The sequence below is a fragment of the Anolis carolinensis genome, chromosome 4 (genome assembly GCF_035594765.1).
Source record: "Anolis carolinensis isolate JA03-04 chromosome 4, rAnoCar3.1.pri, whole genome shotgun sequence".
NCBI lineage: Eukaryota > Metazoa > Chordata > Lepidosauria > Squamata > Dactyloidae > Anolis > Anolis carolinensis.
This window is the reverse complement of record NC_085844.1, coordinates 189,138,500-189,163,645: the sequence shown is the minus strand read 5'-3', so window position 1 is coordinate 189,163,645 and position 25,146 is coordinate 189,138,500. Positions and strand designations below refer to the sequence as shown.

The 25,146-nt window shown below is 38.8% G+C and overlaps 1 protein-coding gene across 1 annotated transcript in view; it reads left to right on the top strand.

Moving 5' to 3' along the window:
• sypl2 (synaptophysin like 2) overlaps nucleotides 1-20,395 on the top strand; it is a 29,197-nt gene extending 8,802 nt beyond the window's left edge. Inside the window, exons 4-6 of the mRNA XM_003220227.4 lie at nucleotides 9,502-9,706; nucleotides 10,905-11,096; nucleotides 12,267-20,395. Of these exons, the coding sequence (XP_003220275.1) occupies nucleotides 9,502-9,706; nucleotides 10,905-11,096; nucleotides 12,267-12,395 (526 nt within the window). The 3' untranslated portion in view covers nucleotides 12,396-20,395. The remainder of the gene's footprint in view (nucleotides 1-9,501; nucleotides 9,707-10,904; nucleotides 11,097-12,266) is intronic.
• Nucleotides 20,396-25,146: the final 4,751 nt, after the last annotated feature.

Here is a 25,146-nt window from a genome sequence, read left to right as displayed (position 1 = left end):
GACTACTCGTACATATCCCAGGATTACATAGCATTGAGCTATGACAAATTAGAGATGTCATAGTAATAATAACTATTTCTTACCCACCGCTCTTCATGGCTCAAGGTGGGTTACAAAACAATTAACATAAATAAGTACAGCAAAAACACTACAAATACACATACTAAAACATACCTCCATAAAAGTTACACACCAAAATGTACTCGTATTTCTATAAAATACACACTAAAACATACAAAACAGATCAAACAAAGGACACTTAAAATTCATGTATAAAGACTGTCAGGGTAGGCCTGCCGAAGAGATAGGTCTCCCTCAAATATGAGCTCCAGGTGCTCCTAAAGCAGTTTCCTCTATTGCTTTGGCTCAGCACTAAGATTACCATATTATGTGAATCTAATGCGTACTCTAATTTTGGCAAGATGATTTAGCCCAAAAAGGTGAGCATTAGCTTTGGGTAAATACAGTATATCTGAGCCTGAGAGAAAGAAATTGATAGCTAACAGTGCATCTACTCTGTAGAATTAATGCAGTTTGACACCCCTTCACTGCCATGTCTCAAAGCTATGGAATCGTGGAAGTTGTAGCTTTGCAAGGTCTTTAGTCTTCTCTGTCAAAGAGGGCTGGTGGCTCACAAACTACAACTCCCATGATTCCATAGCATTGAACCATGGCAGTTAAAGTGGTGTCAGACTATTTTAATTCTATGGTGCAGATGCACCCTTGATCTACAAAAGCTTATGCTATCAACTTATTTTTATCATTTGGTCTGTAAGGTGCTACGAGATTCTTTTGGTTACTGATATTGCTGATTAACACCGTGATGTTTTTGAATTCTATATTTGGCCCATTATTCAAAAGTTGCTGCTTCACTTCCGCTGGTGGTGGTAATAATAATAATAATAATAATAATAATAATAATAATAATAATAATAATAATAAACAACTTTATTCTTGTATCCCGCCCCATCTCCCTAAAGGGACTCGGGGCAGCTCACATGTGGACCAAGCCCAAAATACACCACAAAATACAACAACAAGATACATTTAAAACATATAAACATATAAAATCAAAGGCATATAAAACACAATAAAAACATTTTGGTAGATATAGAAGTGACCAGTAATTCTCTGATGGGTAGAAAAGCAATTTTTGACAAATATATACAGAATGCATGCAGTTGTGGCCCACATTGGATCATTTCCTGTAAGTTCAAAAGTTTAAAAACAGGTAATTGTGCTGTTTGCTGTTCTATCATGATGTCGGTGCAAGGCCAGATAATCTGCCATCAAGATCCTGAAAATGGACATACTAGTTACAATAATATATTAAGGAAAATTCATTCTCATAAACATATAGGACTCAGTTGCTATCTGCATTTTACATTTTAGCTGGTACTACACATATGCTTGTGTGGTTGACTTTTTTTCCTCTGAATACAGTCAACCCTCCATATTCCCTGAGGTTAAGAGCTAGAAACCCCCAATGATATTGAAAAATGCAAATAAAGAAATTGCTATATTTTTGCCTGAAAGAACATCTCTAGGAATAGCCCCTTCCACACAGCTGAATAAAATCCCAAATTATCTGCTTTGAACCGGAGTGGCAGGGTGGATCCAGATAAGTAGATACTGTGGAATCTTCTGCCTTGATAGATGGCTGTGTGGAAGGGCCTAGAGTCACATTGGAGGACCTAGAGATTCCTAGAGAGAACATTTTTAAATCAAATCTGTAAATAATCAAATCTGAAAAAGTCAAGACTGCAGATGTGGATGGACGGTATATGCCTTTTAAAAAATCTGTTCTCAACTGTGTTCATGAAGATAAATGCTTCAAAGTTTTAGAAGATATGAGAGAATGCTTGTAACACTGTGTGATGGGTTGGTATGCTGATCTGGAGTTTTCTGAGATCTAAAGAGAGCCCATGGGTGAACAGTGCTAACAAAAAACTTTATCTTCTGAATGATGCATTTGTAGAAAGTAACATCTGTTCAAGCTTCTTCTGATTTCCTTTTGGGAAGATTTTTTTCTGTTTCACTTGGGCACTTGGCATCCATCCTTCCCAGGCGCCTGGACACCAGAATCTCCATCTGCCCAGATATTTTCTCCATCATCCAGGAATCTTTCAAGGGAAGCATCTCTCTTTCCAGCTGGCCCAAGGATGCCTATTTAAAATGGATAATAGCCTGGAACTCCTTGGTTGTAGGCATCATAATCTCCAGACCAATCTGAGGAAATGAGATTTGTTGTCAGTAAAAGAACCCACCCTTCTCGATGCCACTGTACCCTTTAGGGGTTTCCATATGCTTTGGAATTCTGTTTTGCTGGCATATGTTTTGTGGATGTTTGAACTGAGTTAAATTTCCCTCCTCCCACTTCTTTTTAATTTAAATGCATTACATTGAGATTCAAATGATGGCCAAGATTTTGCATCAGGAGACATATATCTATCAAGCTGTTACATTTTCACAGCTTCATCTACCATATATACTTGAGTATAAGCTGAGTTTTTCAGCCATTTTTAGAGCTGAAAAGCCCCCCTCAGCTTATACTTGAGTGAGGGTCCTGGCCTGCTTATATTCAAGTATGTAGGTAATCAGAGTTGGACAGTCTTATCTTAAATTACAGTTTTATGTAAATATTCAAAAACATTTAACCTACTGATGTCTCAATTAATGTAATTTTATTCATATCTTTTTATTTTGAAATTTACCAGTAACTGCTGCATTCCCTACCCTCATCTTATACTCAAGTCAATAAGTTTTCCTAGTTTTTGTGGTAAAATTAGGTGCCTTGGCTTATTCTCAAGTATATATAGTACTTATGCTACCCAACTCACCTTGTAAGCAGTAGTGTTTCTTCATTGTTGGAAAAACAGGGGGATCTCCAGGGATGTATCCAGCTATATTCCTGTAGTGAGGTGCTTCTGACAGGTATCTGCAGTGGTTTTCTGCGGGACGACAGAAGTTCCTTTTGGATGCATGTCATAGTGTATTCAGCTGCAGTAAAATAGCTGGATGCATCCCTGCTGATTCTCCGTTTCTCTCGTAACACAGACATGGTCACGTTTGTGATTGCACTGTTTGGGAGGATTCCAGTTGTTGCATGGACAAAATGTTATCCGATGCTCCACAGTGACCAACAAAGGTGGATTGGAAGGACATAAGTCTGACATATGGAACTGGAATTCAAAAACAAGATGCTGGGTCATATTTGAGGTTCTTGTTGTATGCTTTCAAGTAGTTTCTGACATTTAGCAACTAGACCAATCATAGGGCTTTCTTGGCAAAATGTATTGGAGAGGTGCCTTTGCTTTCCTTTGAGGCTGATAGAGTGAAACTTACCCAAGGTCACAGAGTGGGTTTCTACATTTGAGCAGAGATTTGAATTTTTGTATCTAGGATCAAAGCTCAATGCTCAAACCACTGTACTACACCGACTCTTATTTAGGGTTGAGTTGTTCATTTAGAGCTGAAACGCAAGATACAATTGAAATAAACATGGTGTTGTAAAAACTAACAGCAGAACTTTCTAATGGCAGTTCCAATGGACCTTGTAGTACAGTAGAATCTCGCTTATCCAACATAAACAGGTCAACAGAATGTTGGATAAGCAAAATGTTGGATAATAAGGAGGGATTGGGGAAAATCCTATTAAACATCAAATTACATTATGATTTTACAAAGCACCAAAATATCATGTTTTTACAACAAATTGAGAGAAAAAGCAATTCAAACATCACACCAAAATATCGCAATGTATTGAAAACATTGACTACAAAAACATAGGTTACTGACCAGTTGACTACAAATAAAGATAAAATTGCATAAAATGAACTTACAGTAACAACATTGTTGGAAATTAAATCCGTAAAAAGTTCAGGCCTTGCTGCCTAGAGAAACAGCTGTGGATCCGAGCGGGAGGCAGACTGCGTTGGATAATCCAGAATGTTGGATAAGCAAATGTTGGATAATTGAGACTTTACTGTAGATGTCAGTTGGACTGATGTACCCAACAGACAGGGTAATTCCTGTACCAGTCACTGCCAGACAAAATAATAGACCAGAGGTTTGCAGGAAGGTGCCATCAAAACTGTTCCACAGCAGTGATTAAAACACAAAACTCATGCATTAGTTGTCACCTCCAATCGCCTCCTTACCCACTTCCAAAGTGGAAATGTAGTGCCTGGGCAGTAGTGCACCTGCTACTTCTGATTGCTGTCAGACTTGTCGGAATGTCCTTCTCTGCAAACTTAAAAGTAGCAGCTGACCTGACACATCTGTCATCTGTTGAGAGGCATAAAAACAGGTATACAATGTTATAAATTCTTTTTCCTTGTGTGCTCTCCGTCTCTCTTTAAGCAATAGTCACCAGATTATGGCAGGGCTTACTGATCAATGAATTACAGACAAGTGTTTGCAGCACTTACAACTGCCAAAAATGAGAGGGTGGATTAGATTGAGAGTGGTGTTCCCAGGCTCTTTATAGGGTGCCCGATTAGGAGATTACCTTTACTAGGATCAGGAAAAACAGCAGCAAAGGCTTTCATGTTAGGGATTTACCACAAGTCTTGCTGGATGAGTAGAAGCAAGACCAAAGTTAGAAGGAAATCAATCCTATGCTCAGTGTGTGAAAGATGTGAACGCAGTTATATCTCCATGCATCTTTGCCTTCCTGCCAACATCTGATAGCTATAAATAGAGACATGTCTGTGAAGTCTATTGAAATGCCTTTGACAAGAAGGAGAACAAATTGGAATCAGTGGTTATGGTTCTGGCAGCGGCAGCACAGAACAAAATATCTGGCTAATATTCATTTGAAATAATTAATTGCTTATTGATTGAGAAGTACCTAAGATGGTTGAGGTCTTGGCTTCCATCCTTTGAGCCCCTCTTGCTGCTTGGCTTCCAAATTAGGTAACAGCAGGGACAGAGAATATTTCTTTCTGATGAATCAGTAACCCTGCAATCTTTTGATTGGAGGGGAGGTAGTATGGTTCCTTCCCGGTCATGTCTTTGTTGTAGGGACCCTTATTTCACATGGTTGTTGAGTTCCTCTTTGGCAAAGTCCTTAGATTTTTGTGTTCCTTATACCTTTACCAAAATTTTAGTTCTGAATAGAAATTATATAAAAATAACATGGAAATAGGAAAATAAACATTTAAACTAGTTTCAAATAAATAATAATAATCCAGCATATTATCTTGTTTGCTGTGTCATAAAATAATAATAATAATAATAATAATAATAATAATAATAATAATAATAATAATAATAATAATATAACCAACTGCAAAAGGCCACCCTGCTGGGATCTGCGCGCATCATCCGAAAATACATCACACAGTCCTAGACACTTGGGAAGTGTTCGACTTGTGATTTTGTGATATGAAATCCAGCATATCTATCTTGTTTGCTGTGTCATAATAAAATATAACTTTATTTTTGTATCCCGTCTCCATCTCCCCAAAGGGACTTGGGGTAGCGCACATGGGGACAAGCCTGATCAATACAGTTAAAATATAGCATAATGAAATTGATAAAACAACATCATAATAGGACAAAATAAAACAGCAGATAACATAAGCTTTTCCCCTGACATTAAGTCCAGTCGTGACCAACTCTGGGGGTTGGTGCTCATCTCCATTTCTAAGCCGAAGAGCCGGCGTTGTCCGTAGACACCTCCAAGGTCATGTGGTCGGCATGACTGCATGGAACACCATTACCTTCCCGCCTGGAGCGGTACCTATTGTTCTACTCACATTTGCATGTTTTTGAACTGCTAGGCTGGCAGGAGCTGGGGCTAACAGCAGGCGCTCATTCCGCTCCTGGGATTTGAACCTGGTTCCTTTTGGTCCGCAAGTTCAGCAGCTCAGCGCTTTAACACACTGTGCCACCAGGGGCCCCTGTTACAGATAACATAAAGCAGTATAAAACACCATTGAACAAACCACCAATGGCCTGAGTAGTAAACAGTTTCTGAGGGGTGGGCAGGGCTAGTGCAAATCAGTTACAAGGACAGGGCTGATGGATAAAGTGCAGAAGCCAGATGACGAAATTAGGAATGAAGGGCAATGTAAGAAGAGCACTTTATCTCTGGGTAAGAAGCAGTAGTAAAGTGCAAGTACTAGACTTGGACCATAGCTGAGGCCAAAATTATCTAGGGAACTGCCTAATCAAAACCACAGTGGCATATCCTTGTGCTTAGATCTTTACGGAAAGTGGACAGGGTGGATGCCAGTCTAATCTCCCTGAGGAGAGAGTTTCAGAGCCTGGGGGCCACCACTGAGAAGGCCCTCTCTCTCATCCCCACTAACCACACTTGTGACAGGGGTGGGAGAGAGAGGAGAACCTCCCCAGACAATTTTAGAGGTTGTGCAAGTTTCTAGGGGGAGATGCAATCGCAAAGATAGGCAGGTCCCAAACCATTTAGGGCTTTATAAGTGATAACCTGCACCTTGAATTGAGACCAGAAACTTATCGGCAGCCAGTGGAACTGTTTAAAAACATATTTACATTTTACAGTGAAAGTTCAGCTGACTTTTAAAAAGATCTCACTGAATTCTTAGGTGACTTCTGTGGAGTCAATTTTATGACCATTGGTGCAATAATTTCACATAATAAGGATTTGATTGGCACATCTATGGAGGTTGGCTTTGTAGTTCTTGGAGAAAAATAGAAGAAAACTATTTGGTTTTAATGTTAGTAAATGCTTAGTTTGACATTGGAAGCCTTTCCTGGGGGCTCACACTACAGAATCTCTGACTGCAATAACAGGCCTGGTTCAAATGGCATTGGTGGGAAGAGGTTGGAGGCTATTTATATGTTGACAACCACTGACATTATACAACCTGGTAACAGCTGAGTGGAGAGCTATGATATCTCTTCTTAGTGACATAAACTATAGCCATAGAGTTCCATTTTTCCAATTTTTATAATCTACTTGATATCTGTGGTGTGTTTGCAAAGTGATAGATATCCTCTTGAAGAGGAGTTTAGCTTTTTATTGGAGGGAAATGGCTTGGTTGGATTTTGGCAAAATAGAAGTGTACCTTCAATATATATTACATATATGCATATACGTATACATGCATATATATGTATATATGTATATGTATCGATGCTATATATATGTGTGTGTATATATAAATATCATATATATTGTTGTATATTGATGGTACACTTCTATTTTGCCAAAATCCAACCAAGCCATTTCTCTCCAATACAATACATTTATCTTCAAGAGGATAGTATTTATCTGAGGAGGTGGCAATATAGGATGAAAAAACATGATCCTGCTAGATATAAAAACAGCCATATTGAATCTAACCAATGGTGTATCCAATTCAACATTTTACACATACAGTGGCCAACCAGATGTCTGTGGAAAGCTCACCAGTGGAATAGGAATATACCGTGCAAATTTCATTCCCCATAACTGATATACAGAAGTTTCCTGCATCTGATACTGGAGATATTATGTAGCCATCCTCCTCTGAATAAGGAGGAGGATGGCTACATGCTGAGTGGTGGGTGTCAGTGGTTACCAAGCAGCCCTCCATTTAGCCCAACTGCTACTGTCCTTGCCACAAAGGGAGAGAAGAAACTGGCAGGGTCCATTATGCCTCTGTCCTAACTGCTGCTGGCCTGGCCTTAGTGGAAGATAAGAAGGCCACATCTATACTCCCTTATAATGTAGTTTGAAACTGCATTTTATCATCAGTGTCGACTCATAGTGCAGATTGAACTGCATTGAACTGGATTATATGAATCTACGCTACCATATAATCCAGTTTAGTACAGTTAATCTGCATTCTGAAATGGCATTATATGGCAGTGCAGATGGGGCCAAAGAAGAAGTAGGCACAGCTTCATCATGCCAAGGCCCAGAATCAGATGAAAGGCCAGAAGTTTGCTGCATCTGATACTGGATCCTCTTCTGAACAAAGAATATTTATGCTGAGTGGCAATGGTTACCATGCAGACATCCATCCATCTATCCCAATTGTCACTTCCCCAGCCTCAGAGGAAGACAAAAGGCAGGAACAACTTTATCATCGAGAAGTAAATGAAAATACCTCCCTCCATCCCAGCTGCTACTTCTGTGGCCTTGGAGACATCCGCTGAACTTAGTCCCATCCTACACTGCCATTGCTTCTTCCTTTTGTGTCATGTCTTAATTAGATTGTAAGCCCGAGGGCAGGGAACAATTTTGTTATTCTTTTACTTTTAAAGCACCATGTACAGTGATGGTGTTGTATAGATGATAGTGATGATAATGTAGCATAGGGTATGTATGATTAAGGAAAAACACCTTTCCATTTTTTATGTGTAGTTATTTTCTGCATATTATTGATTACTATAACAGATATTTTACATGTATTTCCTCCCTCACTAACTTGAGAGCACTTTCTCTGACTCCTTTAGTAATTAACAGTGTTTGGCTTAGTTATTTCCTTTTCCATTAACCCTTCTTCCTGGTGAAATTGGCCTATATATTACATGTGTGCACACACATATGTATGTATGCTACAATTTGAAATGGAAATTGGAAATCACATGTGCAGGTGACTAGTGTCCTAAGATAATCCTAAGTACAACAAAAGGTGATCATTAAAATCAAAAACTCATAGCTGTAAATTTGGCTATTTTACATACACCTGTGAAATACATGTGCTAAGACATAGGTGGTAAGTAGACATTGGGTCAAATAGCAGCCAATCCAAGGATTTTAAAACAGATATAATAATAATAATGTTTATCCTTATACCCCGCCACCATCTCCCCGAAGGGACTCGGGGCGGCTTACATGGGTCAGAAGCCCATATCACATTCTCTGTCCTTGCTCTTCTTAATCACTATCTAGGCAGCAAGCCTGTGCATTAGCAACAAAGTCTATGTTACCTACTGGCAATTGTGGTAGAAAGCTAATCAAATACTGGATCAATATGTTGTTTAAAAAAAAAACAGTTGTCTGTATTGTAGAGCTGGTGAATCTCCCAGAAGAAAGGAGACATCTCAATCTTGTAAAGATGCAAACCAACACATAAAAGCATTTGTCCCAAATATGCAGCTGTTGAAAGCAATATCAGTGCCAAAGAGGGTGGTTCCTTCATAAGGAGCCATTGTGTACTTATCATAGTAGCTGGATAGGGAACACACAGCCTGTCACCATAGTTAGAAATGGATATTGCTGAGGATAAGCGGAGTCCCACATAGGCTCTTCTTAGGTGGGAATAATGACATAAGCTCATCTAATAAAAGAGCCAAAAACTTACTGTTATTGCTCAGAATCCCTCCTCACCTAGAGAATTAGGACAGTTTGAAAATGGGAAGCAATGCACTGCTCGTATATGCACACACTTTCCTATCTGATAAACAGGTTTAAAACCTGCAAAAATCTGTTTGACCAGATGCTAGAAGGGTACAGAAAAGGGCCTCTGTGCCTTCTTATTTAAACTATACTATTGTCTCTGTTCCTCTCACTTTCATTTTGACCAGGTTGTACAAAGTTCCATTTGAGATGCCAGACTGTATTCGTGGATCTACTGCTAAACGGGTGCTACACCTCATGGGAGACTTTTCAGCACCTGCGGAGTTTTTTGTGACCTTGGGCGTTTTTGCCTTCCTGTACACCATGGCAGCTCTTGCAGTCTATCTGCGGTTCCACTCCCTCTACAAAGAGAATAAAAAACTACCTTTTGCGGTAAGATCTTAGTTTAGGTTTTTGTTATTTGTTTTTAAGACTTGTAACACATAAACCGTGCCTGAAGCAGCAATCCTTTATGCACTTAGTTTGGGATTAAGCTATGCTGAAAACAATTAGAATAGCTTTAAAAATGAAATTATTTTATAAGTGCCTCAGGGATTAAAAGCAATTCTTTATCCACATGGGAAATGTTGCCATTGAAATTCCACATTCATTTTTTTCCTTGGGCTACTTTCACACTGAGGACCAATTCACACAACCAGAGTCTGTATTGGATGGATCTTGGCTTTGCTTGGCACCTCTTTGACGTGACAAGCTGTGCTTGCTGAAATGCTTGGGACCAGAAATAGTTTTGATTTTGGTATTTGCATAATAAGATAGGGCCCCTGGTGGCACAGTGCGTTAAAGCGCTGAGCTGCTGAACTTGCGGACCAAAAGGTGCCAAGTTCAAATCCCGGGAACGGAATGAGCGCCCGCTGTTAGCCCCAGCTCCTGCCAACCTAGCAGTTCGAAAACATGCAAAATGTGAGTAGATCAATAGGTACCGCTCCGGCGGGAAGGTAACGGTGCTCCATGCAGTCATGCCGGCCACATGACCTTGGAGGTGTCTATGGACAACGCCGGCTCTTCGGCTTAGAAATGGAGATGAGCACCAACCTCCAGAGTCGGTCACGACTGGACTTAACGTCAGGGAAAAACCTTTACCTTTTACTATAATAAGATAATGAGACACTTGGAGATGAGACTCAAATTAAAATATGAGATTCATTTATGTTTCATATACACCTTATTCTCATAGCATGAAAGAAATTTTATACACAATATTCTAATAGATTGCGAATGAACCAAAGCTTGTGTACATTAAGCCATCAGAAAAGGTGTCTCTGTCTCAGCTACCAGTTTTGGAATTTTGAATAAGGGATGCTTAACCATTATACATTTTCCCTTTAGGACTGTGTGAAGGGTTTTGGATTGTGGGCGGCTCATATCACTTTTAAATTTCTTCAGCATATATTGAGTATCTCTGTAAATTAGGCATGTTTTGGAATACATAAATCACCATGTAAAGAGCCTGAGAGGTGATATGGGAGGAGGACAGTCCAGCAGCCCCCAGGCCTCCCTACTTTGGGTAGAATTAGGGAAATAGCTTTACTTGGAGTTGGTGCTATTGTGATGTTGTCTTTTTTTCTTGCAGGATTTCTGTGTCACTGTCTCATTTACCTTTTTCTGGCTAGTAGCGTTTTCAGCTTGGGGCAAGGGCCTGTCAGATGTGAAAGGAGCTACACGACCTTCTAGTCTCATTGCTGCCATGTCAGTGTGTCAACTCAAGTCTGCTGTTTGTAATGCTGGGGCTACTCCTTCTATGGGCCTGGCCAACATCTCTGTGGTAAGAATTGTTTGTGGAACAGGGCTGTGTATTTTGAGGGAGCAGATGGCAGGCTTTCACTTGCATTGCATCAGATGTAGTATAGTGACATTGATTGATATCTGATTTCAGCGCTTCCAATATTCTTCAGAAGAGTGCTAAACCAGATCTTGGGAAAGTTTTTCTTTTGCACTACAACTCCCAGAATCCTTCTAGTTGGCATGCCTACCTTTCCAAGTTCCGATTTAAAGTAACAGCTAAATTAAAGATAGTGAATGTAGACACTGCCATCTCTTCAAACAATTTTGTTTGTCTCGTCAAATAGCTGCTAGCAGAAAAATGTCTGAATATGCAGTTTATACATGTATTTCCTAAATGCATCTCTCAGAGGCTTTTTTCACCTGCTCGCTAGAGAAGAATGGTCTGCTCATTTGTACTTAGTGGAGACAACCTTACTCTTTTTCTGTTTTCCAGTTTTCTAGAAAATTGAAGTATGGCAAATCTGTAAGAAATATTTGTTTTTCAATATTTATACACTGCTGCTCTGAAAAAACTCACCTTAGGCAATGAACACCAAAACAGAATTTCTAATATGATAATGAAATGTTATAGTTAAACTGTTAAAATGATCAGATTGATTTTCAATATTAAAAAAGAGAAACAACAATAAAATATAGCTTAGCCAGTACATTCAGGACCACGCTTTGACAACTTCTGCTAATAAGCTGAGTCCCCAAGGTTATTCTGAAGATATAGTTGGATCCACACAGATAAAGACAGTCCTTTAGGGGAAAACGTTTAGGAATGGGCAGCATGTAGCTCACAGTGGGGTCAGAGTGGCATCTGGTGGGATCCTGGGGATGAAATTACCCCACTGGCTGAGCTGAGTTTCCCAACCCTGTGTTTTTACTTGGTACAGTAATTGCTGAGTTAAACAGCATGCAGGAACAAAGTATAACAGTTCTTCTGATGTTTTTAGTGTTAGTGATGATCTAACTACTGGTACATATTTGAGCAGCTGGGCAACAGACAAGCGCACTGGGCATTTTATGCCATATTCTTTTAGTATGGATCCAGTGATTTTAAAATAATTGTCAACCCAACTTTTGGGGTCAGTGTTTTGTCTAAAATGTTTAGACCTATGCATGAGTATTTTTGCAATAACTGTGCACATTTCTCTTTCTTCCTTAGCTGTTTGGCTTTGTCAACTTTATACTGTGGGCTGGAAACTGCTGGTTTGTTTTTAAAGAAACCCCTTGGCACGCACAGACCACCAACAAGGAAAGTTCTGCTGAACAAGGTGCTGTTGATAAGCAATAAGGACCCTTCCCCCTCAATCCTGAAGCCTCCTGTTTCCCCACCAAGAACAAACCGACAGTGCCTTGTGTCTCCTACATGCTCATCTCATTTCACAGCAGGGCAGGAAACAATTCCTTTTCCGCCAACTTCGCTGCTGTCCAACAGTTATATTGGCTCCCCTCTGTGACTATTACAGGAGGCCTCCCTCCATCTGAAATCAGAGGTCCTGGTGCGGTCCTAGACTGTTCAGTTTCAACAAAACGTTTCTTCATTTTGATTATATAATTATAAATGTATGGGACTGTACATAGAGATTTTGGCCACCAGTCCTAGGGTATGTGATGTTGTTTCCTCCATAATTGCTTTTTAATTAATTTATGAAGGGTTGGGGGTGGGGGAGCAGGTAGCCAGATAAGAACACTAGGAAGAACTATGATATTTGTGCCATAGAAAATGAGATTCTGGGTATCTTTGAGACAAAGTACATGTACATTGCCACCCTAATAAAGGCAGAAACAGAAACATGCCAACTGGTTTTAGCAGCAAAGGAGGAAAACCAGTATTTTTACTTTTGTTACAAAGAAGGAAAGTATGTTGCATTTTTTCATGTTTCATTATATTCAGAATGAGCTAAACATTTCAGCTTCACTTGCATTCAATTCAACTCAATCTTAAGACACTATTTACCTGAAGGTGGCTAGTTCACTGTTGCACAGCAAATAGCTGGTGTTTCTTTTCTTTTATCTTTGGTTATACATGGATGTATACTGTGTCCACATTGAACCAGAAGTGCTCCTACCAGTGTGCAATGAGTATCAGCTGCTGGTTTTTGTGTTTGATGCAAATAACAAAAAGGTAATGTCAGGCAAGTATTTTTATCACTTTCTAGGCAAAAACCCTGTTTCAATGTTTTCCCGAGTTTTTGTTTTCTTTTAAATACAGCTGTTCAGCTTCCCTGAGTACAAAAAACTAAAGAAATTTTATTTAGTTTCTAGAATGACTAGTTATAAAACTTGGGCCCAAGAAGCTTAGGGCATTCATTTCAAGATTGAAAAGTATGCAGAGATAATGTGTAATTCTGCACTTATCACACTAGGGGGGAATCTCAGTGGTTTGTAATTTTAATACTGGCTCTTAGTACTAGAATTAATAACACCTGTGGATCCCTAAATTTTGTGGTGTGGATAGATTGTCCCAGACTCACATGTGCTTGCCCACATACCCTTTAACTCCATTGTGGCAGGAGACAGCTGGCAGTAGAACTTAAAAAAAAAAACATTTGGTGGAGATCTGAGGCATCTCAAGACTCGCAAATGAACACAGGAGTTTTAAAGGAAGTTGCCAAACTACTTGGATGTCCCTCAATCAGAAATCACAATTACCAGAACACAAATTTAGGACAATATATATCTTCTCTCCCTGCATCTTTTAAGTTGTAGTTATAACTTATTGTGTTACTGTGACATATTTCCTTTTCTTGATCCTGCCATTGTTGCATGCAGGAGACTGGAGCCTGACACTCAGCTTGCTCTAAACAATTATTCGTGCCCCTTTTCTCAAATGTGTGTGAGTAAATAGAGAAGGTCTCCAAATCCTTAAACCCCATTGCTTCCCATATGCTTAATCTCAGATGGGGAAAATAATTTTTGAGAGTGGAGAAATAACAGCAGGAAGGTGAGTCTGAAGTCTTTCTCTGCTGAATTAAATCTTTCACCCGAGACCTTCTTTGGTCATGGTCTCTCTCATATTTCCTTTTCTCTTTTTCTTCCTTCCATGCTGCGAGAGAGGAATTCTCTCTTGTAATAGGAGACGTATTCTTGGTGCTTTATTAGATGTGGGACCTCAATGGTGAGCAAGACTACCTTTGTACATTTTGTAAACTTCCTTCTTCTTTTGATTATTGATTCTGCATCATAGAAATGTACCCTTTAGGGAATGCTGTCTGCCTCTATCTGCTATGGAACTACAAAGACTCTCTAGTTAGTATTGTTAGAATGATGTTTCATGGTATTGTTTAAAAAAAGAAAGAAAACTCTTTCTGGTCATAAACAATACCACAATATACTGTGGAGATCTAGTGATGCATCTTTGTCCAGAGTAGTGTTTTCCTTGTTTGCCCATTATAGGACATCGCCCCTACAATCTCTCTCTGAAACAGTTGGTAGTATATTAGGGAAATCAGAGGAAGGGGATCAGTCTTCCATGTCTTCCCTAGTTGGATGCATTAACCTTACATACTTATCTGAGTCCTTCCTCTGTGTGTGTGTGTGTGTGTGTGTGTGTGTGTGTATTAATTCTTAAAAGATTTGTGCAAGATCTCCAGCAAGTATAAGTTAATGTCACAGTAATGAGTGCTGCTATTTCATATGAGCTGAGGATTTGACCTTTACACATAAGCCATGGAGAAAGACTGAATGCTACTTCAAACATTGGAAATGCGCTGTGTAAATGGCTGCTAGAAGTAGAAATAAATGACCAGGAAGGAAAGCATCCAAATTGGTAGTGATAGTTACCAAAACAGGAAATTGTATAATTATGTATGATTGATCATGCTACAGGTTCTACAAATCATTTCCCACATGGCCCAAGTTCCTGAGAGTTACCTTGTGTCTTTATATTTATTTGAAATAAGGGTAATATATAGTGTGGAATAGCAGCATTGCATTTGTTACATTCTTTGTGCCCAACATAAGAGAAAGAGCAGTTGAACAGGCAGCAGGTGCAGGATGTTTCACATCCTTGTGGATTTTCTACATTTTGGGATAGACCCATTGCACTGAAACCACAGTTGTACTGAATCACTACCCTATTAGTGTCAAGCTACATATTGAGACCTGACACAACCCTCCTCTTTAGTGGAGGCCAGAAGACAAATATCTAAAAGATGTTTCCCAACAAAGCAGCAGAATTTAAAATAGAAGAGGGAAGGGCCAACCTTGATTTGTACTAGCATTACAATTTGTGGCCCAAGGATTTTGAAAAATGTTTTTCTTCTAAATGGGGAAAGAGTAGGGTCCAGGTCTAGCATCTATACAAATGCTCAAGTTGGGAAACATTATTAAGGATGCATAAAGAGGCTAAATTATCTGAAAACCCACCTGCTCTGTAATGTCCTAAAAAGACTACAATTTCTACTGAATTTGGCACTGAAACTAGAACCTATACTGAATCCTCCTCAGCCTGGTCTGTCAGTCCTTGTTTTACTTCTCATGTAGAAGAAGACGACAGTATAAAGCATGTCTTCCTCACTCCTGCTGATTGTCAGTATGGCTTTAACAACATATTTTGAGACTGCACTCTAAGGGATTTGAACTTTATGTTAGTTCACAGTTTCCATCTTGAGCTTTGCCCAATCCATGTTAACAAAATACAGTTATTGTTTCAAGGATTGCACTGTCAAAAGGGTCTATCCTTAACATAGCATCAGGGGACAAGATATACATTTGAATGTTGTAATGACATGTTTACATTTGATATTTTGATTAGAATGATTTCTGCCTTTTGGCTGCGTAAAATCAGCTAATTTTGCCAAAAACGTGAAAGTGATACTATAGATCTTCAATTTCTGAGAAAAATGTTCACATTTTTGTCTTTTCATGATTTTTGGACAAACTAGTAGGTTTCTGACTGTAAAATGTTCTTAGAAATGTGAAAGGAAGGCTGCTTTGTCTATGGAGGGCAGAGATTTGAGGTCTTCTAGAGCCCTGGCCATTAGCCCCACCTGCTGCAATTACGGAAGAGATACAGTTGAGCTTCTGTGTCCACACCTTGAAAATGTTCAACAAATTTAAAAATTCCAAAAAGCAAATTATTTTACTACACAATTGTGTGATATGTGACTTGAGCATCCACAGACATTTGTACCCACTGTGGTTCCTGGAACAAAGCTCCAACAGCTACCAAAGAACCACTTTTTATGTATTTTGATGTGATGGGCAGGGATGCTTATTGAGTAATGCCAGTCATAATGAGCATAGAGTTGGGTCATGTAGGCCACCTAGCCTACCTTCAATCTGGATGAAATCTAGACAGTGTCAGTAATATAATGCTGTCCAGCCTCTTTGACCTCCTTGGTTTTTGAGAAGGAGAAGTTTCTACGCCAGTTAATTGGTTCCATTGGTGAGTGCTCTTAGTGTTGAGAGGTTTTCCAGGTGTTCAACCAATATTGATACAAGTGTACCTCTTTAGCCAGTTAGATATAGTTGCCCTCTGGAACAGTAGAGAGCAATCTTCTGTCTTGTAGACATCAGATCTTCAAGTATTTTGAGATAAACATTTACTTCTGCACACTCTCTTAAAAAGGCTAAAAATACCTCCACCCATCTTTGGAGCACTTGTAGAACTTCAAGAAATGGTTCATGGACTTCTTGTGTGAGAGAAAGGCTGTATCCACTTCAGGAAGGATAAAAGTGTGGATAATGTCATTATATAGTTTAGTCACTCGATGGCATTGACCTTAATTGTATTTGTGTAGAGTCAATTGTTGTGATATGCCCTATTTTTGTTTTTAAAAGGATATAACTGGTGTTTGGTGTGCTCTCTCAGCCTTCCATAAAAGATAGTAATGTTGGACTAGTACAAGTACTGTAGTAATAGTGAAAGGGAATGTCTCTTATTGCTACTGATAAATAATTGTACATGGCCTTGGGCTTACTGTTTCTTTTCTCTTTTTTCACACTGGTAATCTTATTAGAGTGATTGCAGCATGAATCCACAAATTTTGTACAGAAATCACTTCAAGCAATGAATATGTGGCTAAGGGATTCATTACATATAGCTTCATGATACAAAAACATTGTGCAGTGGTAAGAAAAGGGATAGAAACAATGTTACGAAAGACCTAATAAGGTTTGTGAATGAGTAGGGAATTTTAACCCAAGTCATTATCCTCCACAGTACCCTATGCTGTTTTGTCACTGAAAAAATCAGTCTGAATAAAAATAAAATAAATTATACCACTTTTTCTTTCTTTTTTTTAAAAAAAAAACAATTTCTCCCTGCTTATGTATAGAACATAATAAGAGTAATAGGGGTTCAGACCTATTGGAGATTAATACAGCTGCCCACCAAAACTGACAAGTAAAGTTGCATTCTGCATAATGAGAAAAAATTTGCTTATCTTTCAACAATTTGACATTAAGACAGTACAACAGAAACCAAATTCTGCTACTTATGGCATAAATAAATGCCCCATCAATATCAGTTGTGAGGATCCTTAGACAAGAGAGGTATCCTAATATTGACCATTACTAGTTGTGAGGCAAGGGTGAGATGGGGATAATGTCATTTTTGATTCAATATCGTTCACCGATCTGGTGTTCATTTTCCTGGTGAAGTCTCTCCTTTTAACAAATTACACTGCTTCAAAGCAGCATTGTTGTTTGATGGAAAAACATAAAATATTCTCACAAAAAGATCAGCTGATAATTGACACAATTTTTCTACTCATTTTTAAATTTAAAAACTATATAAAAAGATCCAGTGTTTATCATAGTTACTTGAGAAGCCCTATCAAGTTAATGAAAAACAGTCAATAGAATTATTGAACTAATAATTCACAAATCAAACAATTTCAAATTCAGAAGTCAACTTGGTTCAATAAGGCCAGCATAAAATATTGTGTCTCATCAGTAGCTACTGTATAGAATAAAAGACTTGATCAATTTCAATGTATAATAATTAAAGATCATTCATTTTTCACCTACAAAAAGATTTCCCCCCAGTTCCTATTATGTTTTAACCATTTGTCATTTCTGAATACTGGAATCATCAGGGTAAATTGTAAGAGCTATTATAAACAAATCAAGAGAATATGCATTTTTAATTTTTCATGGGTGTGATAGAGCAATCTAGTTTTATATCTATGAAGGTATATGGATCTTATATGAAGGATAGCTGATTAGACTAAACATACACAGTAGAGTCTCACTTATCCAATGTAAACGGGCCAGCAGAACGTTGGATAAGTGAATATGTTGGATAATAAGGAGAGATTAAGGAAAAGCCTATTAAACATTAAATTAGGTTATGATTTCACAAATTAAGCACCAAAACATCATGTTATGCAACAAATTTGACAGAAAAAGTAGTTCAATACACAGTAATGCTATGTAGTAATTACTGTATTTACGAATTTAGCCCCAAAATATCATGATGTATTGAAAACATTGACTACAAAAATGTGTTGGATAATCCAGAACATTGGATAAGCGAGTGTTGGATAAGTGAGACTCTACTGTATATCTTCAGGTCACTATTTTATAAATAAATAGTGTATAGAGCCAGGAGGCTATTTTTTGTTTGTTTTTTAGGATCTTGACTAACAATTTGTCCTGTTACCTTGATTGCAAAAATTATTGATGTTAGTAATCACTCATGTTAGTCATTTGTCACAGATAACACAAAAATCTGAACTTTTGGAATTCTTCTGCTTAGCATAATGTGGTGTAATGAATAAAAGAAAAAAGAGTATAGCTGCCACATGCAGAAGCAAACAGGATAAATGAACAGGTTATTCAGTGCCATCTTGAACATTGTAAACTATTAAAGGGTTAAACATATTTAGTGGCACAATAGTTGTTGCTTATACATCTCCAAGAATCAGTGGGAGAAGATGCTTTTCTCCAACGTAGTATCTGTGCCTAAGAAGTGAATATGTTGACATGTTCTTGCTGTACCAGAATATTGGGAATCTATTGCCAACTTAAACCTGGTGGAGGATTAATGCACAGATGGGAAACTCACGGCCCTCCAGATGTCATTGGGCTATAACTCCTAGCAGCCAGCTTCACCAGTGGTGAGGAATGCTATGAGTTTCACTCCAAAAACATCTGGGAGGCCACATGATTCCCATACTTGGATTGCTGCATGCAGTAATATCCCCATAATAGTGGAACCCATATCTGTGGTTTCACTTGTTGTTGTTATTCATTCAGTCGTTTCCGACTCTTCGTGACCTCATGGACCAGTCCACGCCAGAGCTTCCTGTCGGCCATTGCTGCCCCCAGTTCCTTCAAGGTCAAGCCAGTCACTTCAAGGATACCATCCATCCATTTTGTCCTTGGTCGGCCCCTCTTCCTTCTTCCTTCCATTTTCCCCAGCATCATGATCCATTTAGTTTTCATGGCAAGAATACTGGGGTGGGTTGCCATTACCTTCCCCAGGGATCGTATTTAGTCTGACCTCTCTGCATGACCTTCCTGTCTTGGGTGCCCCTTCACGGTTTAGCTCATGGCATCATGGCGCAAGCCCCAGCACTGTGTCAAGGTAACGATCCTTCGCATGGGGTGGTTTCACTTCAAACCACGAATTCCTAGAAAGAACACATCTATAAGAATTTCTAGGTCCTCTCGATCACTGCTTCTTTAACTGTGGGTCCTGATCCTAAGTGGGGTCAGTGTTGAGGTCCACAAAATTTGGCAACAGGAAAGGTTTTCTGAAAATCACATAATGGCAGTTTTAGACATTTACACAAACCCGTTCAGTGTTTGAAATGGATTCTGCAGAAGATGCTTCAGCTGTAGTTCATAAAAAGGAACATCTGCCTGTTTAATGAGCCTTACAAATGCTGATTTATTATCAGTAAATATCTGAATTTTATACCTGTTTTATATACCTATATACCTAGAGTCAAATATACATTTCTCAGGTCGAAAGAGGGTGCAAATGGAAAAGTTTAAGAAGCCCTGCTCTAGGTAACCCTGTGGTATGTTGGAACCAGAAAACAGGCAATTTAATGGTGTTCAGTTGTATCTATGGTTTCAGAATATCATAGTCTCGCTAGAAATATATCTGTCGCAAATACAGGGGTCTTACTGTATAAACATTTGAATCATGGAGATAAACCTCCATAACCTCACTTGATTCTAGAGTGTTATTAATTGTGAAAAGCACTCTATGTTCATATTGATTTCTTTTCCATTCTAGTTTGTAGTGGTTTTGCAACAATTTCATATCACTGTTCTACAAGAGACTGAAGGAAGGAAAGTTAGAAGGGAGTCAAATAAACAAAATTAAAACTATTACGGTATTTTTATTGTATTGGAGGGCATTAAGGTGTTCTCATTTTCCAAAGAAAGTTATGGTCACTTTTCTTAATTGGTTTGCACCATCATGTATGCCAGAGTTGGGCAAATTCCACAATTCCAAGGGACATTTTCCTCAGGGAACTTTTGGGAACTTTACAGATTGCCAAAAAAAAAAATCTACAAAAAAAAACAACAACAAAAGTTTACTGCTGCTTAAAAATGTCATGAGTTTTGAGGTAACTGCACTAAGAGCTTGCAGTCTATTTAAAAAGCGAGTCACTGTTTCCTGGAGTAGATTAAAATCACCTTCTTTGAAAAGGTATGATTTAGGGTACTTTCTGCACTCCAAAGTATAATGAAAATTATCATGGTCCTAGTTTCCTTAGATCTGGAAGAAACTGCAAAATACAGTGTTTCTGAACAGTATATACCAGTTAATCCAGCTGAGCTGTGTACATTTTTTTCTTCCTTTGTCTCATAAGCTTGTAAGATGTAAAGTAAAAAAAAAAAAGAATGAAATAAAAACTACAGGAAATCAAAAACTAAAGCAACGACACAAAGGGGAGTGTCTCTCTGTTGTTTTCATGTGTCTGAGAAACCTCAGGCCAATGCCTACATGGGACAATAGAGGATAGGTGAACTTTATCCTAAATTTACAGGCTTCCTAAACCATTTACAAGGCAACTTAAGACAATAGTGAGTGACAGAATGTATTTGGATGAACAATACTTTCTTACATAAAATAGTAAACTGGCAACAAGGTAAAGACATTTACAATTAGGACATGCAACAACGCTTGAAGCTATCAGGAGATGAAACTCAAAAAACACCATACTGTGGCATTGGGGCACCCTACTCCCTACAGTTTCCAAACAAATGCCCTGGGAAACCTATAAGCAAAGACTGAACAAAAGCTTAATCCTTTCTATTGTTGTCCCTAGCAACTCATTTTCAGTAACTCTGGCACTGAACTGGAATCTGGGAGTAACCTATAAGCAATGTTTAGATCAACAAAGGTGTAACAACATTCAATTATGAACATACCTTAACAACAGGTAATATAATTTATTTCATTAGGGGCCCTTCCACACAGCCATATAACCCAGAATATTAAGGCAGAAAATCCCACAATATCTGCTATGAACTGGGTTATCTGAGTCCACACTGCCATATATTCCAGTTCAAAGCAGAAAATATGGGATTTTATTCAGCTGTGTGGAAGGGGCCAAAGTGACTAAAAGGTTTTACAGTCCCCAAATCCTTGGGACCAGAAGTATTTTAGAATTCAGGTGGGTTTTTTTATTACTTTCTAATAGCTATACAATGACACCTGAGTTTAATTCATTCTGTGAGCAAGCTTTTAACTTAAAACATTCTTATCTCAAAGTGAAATTTCCCATTGAAATGCATTGAAATACTATTCATCTGTTCCAGCACCCCAACCCCCCCCCCCCCCATTTTTGTTATGTGTTTTACATAAAAATATATATATCAGGTATTTTGGATTTCAGAATTCTGGATAGCAGATGCCCAGCCTGTACTTTTCTATTCACACCACAGTTTTTGGAAAGTAACTATATTTATTACTGGTAACAATCATGGGACAATTACTTGTGTTACTTTTTAGTTTGTACTTTTTTATTTTAAAGGAAAAAAGACACAGGATTGATTTTTAAAAAGGCATAAAATTTGAAAAATCTCTACCAAAATGTGTTTTCAATTTTAAAAATAACATTGGAAATGCCAAAATGCATTACACTTATAAAGTAATTGTCTCCCCGTTCATTTTATTAGTTGATAAATGTACATTTCCACACTTTGTTAATCTTTTAATAATTAGTTGCTACATTGTTTGTTACTTTCAAGCTCTGTTCTTGAGCTATGCTGATCCCAGATTATTGGCTGGTGATCTAGATCCTAAACCAACTTGGACTGAGCCCTATAACAAATTGGTAAACAACATAGATGGCATAGCATTGGATAGTTTGTGCTGCCATGCATAGTCCAGTTAAGCCCTAGCAGCAGCATTTGCAACCAGTGAAGTTTCTACCATGTCTTCAAGAAAGCCTGCACAACTTTCTTATTGTTTATTAGGAAGTGCAGCTGAAGTGTCTGTTATGATCCACCAAGGACCCATCTACACTACCATATAAAATCCAGATTATCTGCTTTGAATAGAATTATATGGCAGTGTAGACTCATATAATCAATTCAAACAAATAATGTGGATTATCTGCTTTGATAATCTGAATTCTATGGCAGTGTAGAAGGGGCCTAACCCTTGCCTAAGAACAGAAAAGGTGCCCTGTTGGATCAGAACAAATGTCCACCTATTCTGGTGTCCTCTTTTCAGCAAAGGCTAATCTGATGTTTCCTACCAGCTCATAAGCAGAGCATAGAGGCAATAATTTGCTTCCTGGTGTGAAAAGGTATTCTGGTTTACATGGAAGCTCTGTTTCATGGTGATGACTTATCCCATATATATAAGTCTAGAAATTTCAGTCGAAAATCAACCCCAAAGACATGGGTTGATTTATGCACAGATCAATGTACCTTAACTATTATCAAAAAAGTATGTATTTTCTTCTCATCATAGAGTGGAAAAAGACAAGAGCTTAGTCTATACTGGGAGAACCTAAAAGAAGCATTGACCCCCCCCCCCTACTTTCTCAAGTGGTGCCATTTCTGGCCTTTCTGAATGCCTGGGTAGGAAATGGCAATGATAGTTGGGGGCAGCTGGTCCCAAGCAACATCAGTGCTTTTCCCTCTCCACATAACAACTCTTGACTTATCCATGGGTCATACCAAAATTCATGTTTTTGGCTCCAAAACCTGCATAGATACATGAGGAAGTCATGAGCCAGGAAATCAGAAGACATTTACTTCTTGGGAGGAGAGCAATGGCCAACCTTGATAAAATAGTGAAGAGCAGAGACATCACACTGGCAACGAAGGTCCGCATAGTCAAAGCAATGGTATTCCCCATAGTACCCTATGGACCAAAAGGAAGGCTGAGCGAAGGAAGATAGATGCTTTTGAACTCTGGTGCTGGAGGAAAATCCTGAGAGTGCCTTGGACCGCAAGAAGGTCCAACCAGTCCATCCTCCAGGAAATAATGCCGGACTGCTCACTGGAGGGAAGGATATTAGAGGCAAAGTTGAAGTATTTTGGCCACATCATGAGAAGACAGGAAAGCTTGGAGAAGATCATGATGCTGGGGAAAATGGAAGGAAAAAGGAAGAGAGGCCGACCAAGGGTGAGATGGATGGCCAGTATCCTTGAAGTGACTGGCTCGTCCTTGAAGGAACTGGGGGCGGTGACGGCCAACAGGGAGCTTTGGCGTGGACTGGTCCATGAGGTCACGAAGAGTCTAAAACGACTGAACGAGTGAGACGACGATGATACATGAGGTCAAATAATACATGAGTATATACAATACATTGTTTGTGAATGTGTCTTTTGAAGCCATAATACATACATCACCATGGCACACACAATAGCAAACCCCACAAATGTCTTATGCACTGCGTAAAAAGCAGTGTTCTCTATTGTTTCTTGTGTATAAACTTAATTCAAGTAGAAATGAGTTAAATGAGGGTGGACTTGTACTCACTTCTTTTATGCCATGCATCAATGTACAAACCAACACCATATCTCTCCTTTTTGTAATCTTAAATGAGAGAAAACCACCAAATGTTTCCACATTTCTGAATTCACACCTTGGATATCAAGGGATGGCTGTAGTCAGGGCTTTGCGTGTCACTGCTTATGCTGTAGATGTGTGTTAGGATTGATTTTCACCAGTTCTTGACATGTAGTTGACAAGCAACATATGTTCTAATACAGTTTGGGTCCCGCTGCTGCTTCCAAGGTCTTTGCACATCAGTCGCTTGAGAATACAAGAATACAAGTAAGTGGGCACTATTGCACTCATATCCCATTTGCTGGGGACCTTCCTTATGCACAAAATTGACCAAGGTTAGAATATTATGCTGGAGTGTAAGTAATAAGGATCTTCTCATGGTAACTAGTAACTACAACTATCTGCTTTGCAAGGAAAGGAAAGGAGACTTCTGTACTGACACATGTTATCTGTTGAATTCTATGCTGTGCCATAGGATACAGAATGGCATATTCTTGATAAGAGAAGCTGGTGAGAATCCAGAATAGCTCATGGAGAAAAAAACCTTACTAAGAGACATTTAAAATAAAAAAACTGGAAATCAGCACCACATTATGCTCAAGTTTTATTGGATTTTGAAAGCCACCTTGATTCACTATCATTCTGGCAGAAAATATCACAGGGGTGTTTGTATCATTATTGTTGCTGCTGCCATTATTATTATTAATCAATCTTGCTTGCAAGGGCAGCACAGACGGCACAGGAGAATAGGCTTGGGAGAGGAAGATTTCTCTAAGCAGAGGAAGAAATGAACCCTGCTATTAAACTCCACCACAGCCTGCTAAGCAGAGTGACATCTTGAAGGAGAAATATTGCCGTTCAGAGACTTTAGCAACAGCTCTTACAAGGGAGAAAATATTCATTAGGAAAAGAGCAAAGTGATGGATGAATTCATTGTGCAGGCTGGACGGGAGGATGCTGGCTGGCACGCAAGATATTGATCTTCACAGGGAGGAGGGGGATTGGCGGAGCAGAAGAAAACCTTTCAGGGATGCAGAGGGCTCCCTGGCTTGCAATTCTTCTCAAACCCAAGGGAGTTTTCTATCACCATGGCAGAAGATCC